The 7,845-nt window shown below is 40.7% G+C and overlaps 1 protein-coding gene across 2 annotated transcripts; it reads right to left on the reverse strand.

The window, feature by feature from the left end:
• Positions 1 to 3,596: 3,596 nt before the first annotated feature.
• On the reverse strand, positions 3,597 to 7,624 carry gtf2h3 (general transcription factor IIH, polypeptide 3). 2 transcript variants are annotated; one of them, XM_041900013.1, is made up of 13 exons: positions 7,552 to 7,624; positions 7,123 to 7,202; positions 6,914 to 7,020; positions 6,641 to 6,786; positions 6,463 to 6,525; positions 5,384 to 5,413; positions 5,225 to 5,250; positions 5,060 to 5,134; positions 4,923 to 4,976; positions 4,771 to 4,839; positions 4,545 to 4,680; positions 4,410 to 4,446; positions 3,597 to 4,294 (listed from the first exon to the last, which is right to left on the reverse strand). In XM_041900013.1, the coding sequence occupies exons 1-13, from the start codon at positions 7,559 to 7,561 to the stop codon at positions 4,225 to 4,227; spliced, it is 903 nt and encodes a 300-aa protein (XP_041755947.1). In that variant the 5' UTR covers positions 7,562 to 7,624; the 3' UTR covers positions 3,597 to 4,224. The 2 variants fall into 2 exon arrangements, with proteins under 2 accessions (XP_041755947.1, XP_041755946.1); XM_041900012.1 differs by having other exon boundaries at positions 5,225 to 5,253.
• Positions 7,625 to 7,845: the final 221 nt, after the last annotated feature.

The raw sequence follows: 7,845 nt of genomic DNA on the forward strand, positions 1-7,845 counted from the left end.
AATGTGTCTGTTAATTTGAACTAAGCAAACTGCTAAATCGTTCAGTTTACATCTTGCCTAAATCTTGTCTAGGCTACTGTAAACTATATTAAATGAGATGTAGGCCTATCAGGGGCTATATGCTACGTTCCTCTATCCAAGCAAACTATGGCAACATTTAATTAGAATCATAAACCCACATTTTAGTCTGTAGCCTATGTCTATTGAAATGACAAGTCAATCTCGCAAATGGGCCATTTATAACGGTTTGTAGTCTTAACATCTGGCACATAATAACAGCACAATTGGCATAAAATAGCGTAACATTCGTGTTTTTATGTTCATCCAAATGTTTCTTGCTCAGAGATTTTGAGATTCTCTGTTCAAATTTCATAATTCAAACTCTCCTGTCGGATTTATCTATAGTTATGCACATGCACAAAGGGGATTTATTTACAATGATAAACCTGTTTCGAGCCCTGAATGCTGATTGGCTGAAAGCTGTGGTATATCAGACCATATACCAGGTGTATGACAAAACGTTACTTTTTACTGTTCTAATTACGTTGGTAACCGGTTTATAATAGCAATAAGGCACCCTGGGGGTTTGTGGTATATGGCCAATATACCACGGCTAACGTGCTTAAGAACAGCCCATATCCATGGTATATTGGCCATATACCATACCCCCGTGTGCCTTATTGCTTAATCATAGCAGTCAAACGAGTTAAATCGACATCCATTGATGGAACTTTATCTGGCAAGTTTAATAAGGGCAAATTATATTTTCTCTTGCCACATATTCAAATTCCTTTATTATGTCATGTCATAGCTTGCAATAATTATTATTTTGAGGGAACCCGAATTTTACTTCTAACGTCGTTACACGTTACTATTATATTCCTTCTTAATTGGCTTGATAATGTAATGGGAAAGGGGTTTGTTGTACAGATATGGAAACTCCACTCTTGCTGTGAAAAAAACAATTGGGCTAGTTTTGAGGCCTTTTGGGTGGGTTTTGAGTGGTCGTTGTGCTAGAAATGTGAGCTTTCCTGGCAACCCTGCTCGGGCTAGCCGGCCTAGTCAGTTGAATGAGCGAGCAAAGCCAACTGAAATTGGATAAGCGCCAGATAAACGACATATGTTAAACGTTATCATCACTGTGAGCGAGTAATAAAGCATAGGATATGAAACACCAGGTTAAGCGAAGTGTAATGATATAATTGTTATTTTTTAAATGATGTTATGATAGTTTAATTCATTTATAAATGTTCGTTAGCATAGAAGCTAACTTCGGCTAACGTTAGCTCCAGTCAAGCGAACCTGCCTGGCGACAGGACCAACGTCGACGTTGTCAACGAACGTTCACACGGAGTGTAAACAAAGGGAAACGTTGTAACTTACTGTTTTTAGGGATATGTTGAGAATGACATGATAAAAATGTATCAATGCGATAAGATAATATTTTTTTACAAATTGTTTTTTTTATTATGTTGGCTATTTAGAATTGTATAAGAGTAGCCAAGTCAGTTGAATGAGTGAGAGCCAACTGAAAACTGTATTAGAGAAGCGCCAGATAAACTAACTATTTTAAATCTTCAAGGTTTCAGACTCTCTTCATTCTTCCTACCATACCCTATCCAGGCTCCAAGGTTTAAGAGGGTACACTACACAACTATACTATGTGTGTTGTGGTTTTTCACTATGAGCTAAGGGGGTTTGTGTTGCATAATGTGAGTACCATAAATACTACGTTTTTGGTCACTTTACCCGAAAACCGGTGGGACACAGACCATCATAATACATTGTAAACAACTTCTATGCTTTCATGTTTCACTACAAGCTGCTAGTACAAAACCATGGCATTTTTTCATTGTATTACCATAGTTAATTTTGTACCATGTGTGGCGTACCGCGGACAAGCCACCAGGGGGAGACTCGTTGAGGCCTGGTGACAGAAGGAGTCTACATCACGCGGCGGTGGATCCCTCTGCTGGACGTGCCAGGTCTCGACGGGTCCTCCGGCCAGGACTAATTGGGGCTGATTGAGGCTGGTGCGTAATCAAGGGGCTGATTGCTCACCAGCCGTATGGGGCCCATAAAGCTGCCAGGAGGGCAGCACACGGGAGGGTTGGAGGTAGTGAGAGGTTGCTACTGGACAGACGTCCTCACAGTCTGATAGAACCGAGGGGCTCTGTGTTCTACCCCAGAGGAGACACCATTCCCTGGAGACCAGAAGGCGGCAACCCGGAAGAGGTCTCCTGGAGGAGATCGGTTTATTTTCTTTTTCTTTATTGTTTTAAATAAAACACCCTTGCAACTGAGGTATCACACGTGTCTGATCTGTGTAAATGTGTTGATCAAACCCCCTGGTCTGCCACACACGTGGTCAAAAGTATGTGGACACCTGCTCGTCGAACATTAATATGGAGTTGGTCCCCCTTTGCTGCTATAACAGCCTCCGCTCTTCTGGGAAGGCTTTCCACTAGATGTTAGAACATTGCTGCGGGGACTTGCTTCCATTCAGCCACAAGCATTAGTGAGGTTGGGTGATTAGGCCTGGCTCACAGTCGGCGTTCCAATTCATCCCAAAGGTGTTCGATGGGGTTGAGGTCAGGACTCTGCAGGCCAGTGAAGTTCTTCCACACCGATCTCGAACAAACCATTTCTGTATGGACCTCGCTTTGTACACGGGGCCATTGTCATACTGAAACAGGAAAGGGCCTTCCCCGAACTTGCCAAAAAATTGGAAGCACAGAATCGTCATATCATTGTATGCAGTAGTGTTGATTTCCCTTCACTGGAACTAAGGGGTCTAGCCTGAACCATGAAAAACAGCTTCAGACTATTATTCCTTCTAAACTTTACAGTTGGCACTACGCATTGGGGCAGGTAGCGTTCCCCTGGCATCCACCAAACCCAGATTTATCCGTCGGACTACCAGATTGGAACTCGGTAGAGCGTGTTGCAACTGAGGACAGATTTTTACGCGCTACACGCTTCAGCACTCTGCGTTCCTGTTCTGTGAGCTTGTGTGGCCTACCACTTCGTGGCTGAGCCGTTGTTGCCCCTAGATGTTTCCACTTCACAATAACATCACTTACAGTTGACCGGGGCAGCTCTAGCACGGCAGAAATGTCACATACTGACTGGTTGGAAAGGTGACATCCTATGATGGTGCCACGTTGAAAGTCACTGAGCTCTTCAGTAAGGCCATTCTACTGCCAATGTTTGTCTATGGAGATTGCATGGCGGTGTGCTCGTTTTTATCCACCTGTCAGCAACAGGTGTGGCTGAAATAGCCGAATCTACTAATTTGAAGCGGTGTCCACATACTTTTGTATATATAGTGTACCATGGTACTGGTGCAAATATGGTAGTACAAAAACAAACAAAAAACATGGTATTTTCCTGCCTAGGATAGTGACCGTAAGGGGTAATAATCAGCTGCCTGCCTGATGACCACCGCGGCAACTAGTGACGACCGATGACACCGGGAAGAACGTTTTATTTAATCAAACTTTGAAATTAGTTTTTACTTCACAATATTGTAAAAAAAAAAAATAACAATTAAGAATGTTGGTATGAGCGGATGCAAAAATGTATAGGAATTCATATTAAGGAATATTAGGCCAGGTTTATTAACAAATTCTGTATTTAAAAGTATCAAAAACATGCATGTACAAATGGTGAGATGGCTACAATTTGTTTTAAAAAATGTCACATTATCTTTTGTGATCATAAACCCAGAGCCATATGCTGGATTCATGACGGAAACTCTGAACCTCAGAGTAAAAATGTACCTAAGTTATTTGTGTAGAGCTTCCCATTGGTTGATTCTGATACGGTCCCGAGTGGGAAACTCGGGTATCATCGTTTCCAAGTCAAACATTTCTGAGTTTCCTAGTTCCGACATGTCATGAATGCAGCATTAGCTCTTCCTAAACCATGGGTGGCCAAATCTGTTGTAGTGGTGTGGTGCGGTGCAGGCTTTTGTTCCTTTTTTACTTTAATTACTTCAATCAGGTGTGTTACTGCTTGCCTGAAACAAAAACCTGCACCCACTCAAGCCCTCTGTGTATTAGAGTGACCATCCCCGGCCTAAACCAATATTTCCGCTTGACATAACCTGCGGTTTACCAAGGAGGGTGATCATACATTAATACCTGACCAAAAGAAACCCTTGGTAATCTTTAAATAAAACTTTCCAATTACACATTTCCATGTACAGTATTAATTTGCATGTCACGTTGAGGCCTTGAGTTTCTTCTTCTTTGACTTCACCACCTGGGGCAATGGAATTTTGAAGGCAGTCCTACAAGGAAAAGGCATTTAAAGACGACTAAACACATTTGCACAAAAACAATTACCACCTGTTTCTACTTCCCCTAAAATATATTACAACAAGAGTAAAGGTCTGTAGTACTCACTCGCACGTTGTGCAGATCGGACTGAAGTTGCAGAATACTTCAAGAGAATAGGGTTTGTTCATTAGGACTTCAATCAATAATACAACTGCAAATGTTCATGACTTTTATACAATGAGAAAACAAAATATAACTCACTTGACAAACACACTGAGCAGACATAACCAATCTCAATGAGGTTTCTGTGGCAAAAGCATGCTGCTCTGTAATCCACATGGACAGGAGGTGGCAGCACCAGTTGGGAGCGTTGGTCAGAGTCTGGCAGGAATACCCACTACAGGTAAAAGAGAATGTAACCAATATCACACAACACATAAGAGATAAAAGCTAATCAATCTTTATCTCATATCATTTTAATCCTCACCAGAAGATATTGTGCCAAGGCACTCTTCTGTGGTATCTTCAAGTACAATCCTCCAGTTATGTCACAGGCCTGTTAAGACAAATACAATAGAAAATGGTGAACCTTCTGAAAATGTTTGTGCACATCTATATGATAAAGCAATCAAAACTTGCCTGTTGGAGGAGACCTGAGTCCGAGTCCAACACACAGGCGTCTATTAGGATGTTCTGTAACAAGACAAAAGAGAGGCACAGTTTCTTTATTAAACATATGCTAAAGGAAGCGAAAGCTGAGAAGAAAGTAATTTTACCTGCTTCTGTGCGGCGAAGATCACATTCATGAAGTTCATGTATTGCAAGGCACAGTCTTCTGCTGCTTTAATGACCTATTCCGCAAAGACACAAAACAAACATTCAAACCACATTCATCAAAAGAGTAGGCTACCCTTGTGAAACTGACTCAAGTGAGGTCTTACTAATATCCTCGACTTCATTTCTTGTCCTGCTGAAAAAAAGCAGGGAAACATATGACTGAAAACCATGACTGGTATAATGACCATTACAAAATTGTCAGATTAAATCTGATGGAATTTATAAATACTTTATTAGTCTAGTAACTGAAATGCTCGGAATACCTTCCAGCTCCTTTGCGACTCTATGGATATCTGAATATTGAAAGTAAAAGAAACATACAAGCAAGCATCCAGTTCAAATTTGATGTGGTGGATTTTATTTATAATTTACAAATCGACAAAACACCAATGAAAACCAGCCATTTAAAAATAATTCAGAGTGGCTGCGCATCAAAGTTCTCTGGAACCTTCTTCCCGACAACTAAAGGTCCGAAGCTTCTATGCATGTGCGTGATTCTCTACTTCACGCAGTTTCTGCTCTACTCATTCGGCATCCCAGAGAACAGGCTACTCTTGCAAATGGTTCTTGTTTAATAAAGTTGGAATAAAGCTGATTCAATGTCTGCAAGATCACATAATGATAGTATTCTACACAACAGAACCGAATATAATAGCATAGCATAACTTTACTGTAAGACAAAAAAACACCACATTTATTTTAGGATGATTGTGCGAATGGTCGTATTGAATAAATGTTTTATGTGTGAAACGTCAATCAGTTTCATGGGGATATATATTTAGATGTTCTTGAGTTATTAACAGTGCTGTTTTGAATTATGTATGAAGACTAAATGTAGAACAGATGGTGTTAACAAACTGTAGAATTCCTGTGTTTAGTTTCAATCAAAGCACATATTTGGCCTAGTGGCACGCTGTTGGGTTTTGGCCGCATGAGAGAAAAATGCAACCAGTCGCACAATCATCCTTTTTTTTTACCGTAATGTTATACTATGCTATTATATTTGGTTCTGTTATGTTGAATACTATCATTATGTGATCTTCCAGACATTGATTCTGCTTTAATCTAACTTTATTAAATGAGCACCATTCGCAAGAGTAGCCTGTACTCTGGGCAGCCGAACGAGTAGAGCAGAGACTGTGTGTAAAGAAGAGAATCCCGCACATGCGCAGAAGCTTTGGACCTTTAGCTGTCAGGAAGAGGGTTCCAGAGAACTCTGATGAGCAGCCTTGGCCAAAATAATTTCAGGGAAATTGATTAATATCTTCTATAAGATGGTGATGATCCGGTTGTTCTAATGTAAATGCATTGTAATGACTAAGCATTTTCATGGAAAGGATACAGCAGAGAGCTTTAGCAAGTGATCCCGCCAATAGTGTGTCTGTCTGGTTTCCCTTCACTTCAGCTGAAAAACATAACAAAAGTGAGGATATTATAAGAGTGCACAAAGGGAGTTGACAACAAACATGGCTAACTATGTTCTTTTTTAGAAATGCACAGGGAGATTATTCTGCACTTACTTCTTGACATGAGATTCTTGATCTCTTCTGCAATGAGCTCATTGGCAACTGACAATAGCTCATACTTGCCATCCCCACTTGTTGATGCATTGTCGTCCCCATGACCATCTCCAGATTTCCAGAGCTTACAAGGATACAGAAAATGACTGCAGCATATGACGACAAGGGAGGAAGAGAGAGATTTGTAATTAGATTAGAACATAAAATCACCAGACAGAAACCAGCAATTAGAAGTATTCTGTGTATCTACTAACAAGTGACACGTTTGATTACCTTTCCTGACAATGGCTGGCAATTATGGCCAGCTTGTTGGTCCTAGTCATGACCAGGTGGGAGTTACCCATCACCATGACTGCATCCAGACACTTGGACAGGGTGAACTAAGGGAGGAGAAACATAATCATGCATATCTCAGTCTACTTCAAAGAAGAAGTTAGAGGCTAGCTCTGTAGACAATTGCACAAAGAATAATTGTTAAATACCTGAGGTTCTCGATTAGCTTGCTGGCCCCACCATATGGGATTGACATCCACAACAATGACCAGAAGACTGACTTCATCCTCTGCAGACAAACACATAAGTTCGCTTAACAGCTAGGACAGGTGGCTATTGTTGTTATGACAATAACTAACTGTTATGCCTTTTCTCATGCATTCATTTTATATCAGTGATTAGTAGTAGGCCAACATTACTAATTGCTAGCTAGCTAGCTAGCAATTAGCACAAACTAGCCAACATTAGCTAGCTAGCCAGCTATTTCATTCCTTCATAAAACTCATTCAATGCCAGCAAGCTTGTAAGCCAATGTTTTCACTAGATAAAAGCTACACTTCCAATATTTAAAAATATAAATTATTGTTTGAAATTATAATGTATTACGGTTAAATCTCTATTATGGTGAATTCACTTACCCGACGCCATCACCAAAAGTTAACATTGCTAACTCCTCCAGCGTGCCCAAACTAAAGCCCCGCCCATTTCTCCCTAAAACAACAATGAGAATTGAGTTAAACGTCATCAAATTGCGACATCTGATATTTATGCCGCGTTTAAAATACCTGGGAACTCGGAAATCTCCGACTTCCGAGCGTTCAAGGCTATTGGGAACTCGGGAAAAAACGAGCTCCGACTGGGAGAAAGGCCCGTGCTATACGGGGTCCTTGGGACGTCTCTACCCCTTTGCAGTTTATATTTAAAATGGTTAG

Source organism: Coregonus clupeaformis, chromosome 16, assembly GCF_020615455.1.
Source record: "Coregonus clupeaformis isolate EN_2021a chromosome 16, ASM2061545v1, whole genome shotgun sequence".
In the NCBI taxonomy this organism is placed as follows: domain Eukaryota; kingdom Metazoa; phylum Chordata; class Actinopteri; order Salmoniformes; family Salmonidae; genus Coregonus; species Coregonus clupeaformis.

Coding starts and splice junctions, on each gene's coding strand:
- gtf2h3 (XM_041900012.1), bottom strand. Junction 4,840..4,922: donor ACTCAGGTCTCCTCCAACAG/GCAAGTTTTGAT, acceptor TTGTCTTAACAG/GCCTGTGACATAACTGGAGG. Junction 4,447..4,544: donor CTGCTCAGTGTGTTTGTCAA/GTGAGTTATATT, acceptor ATTCTCTTGAAG/TATTCTGCAACTTCAGTCCG.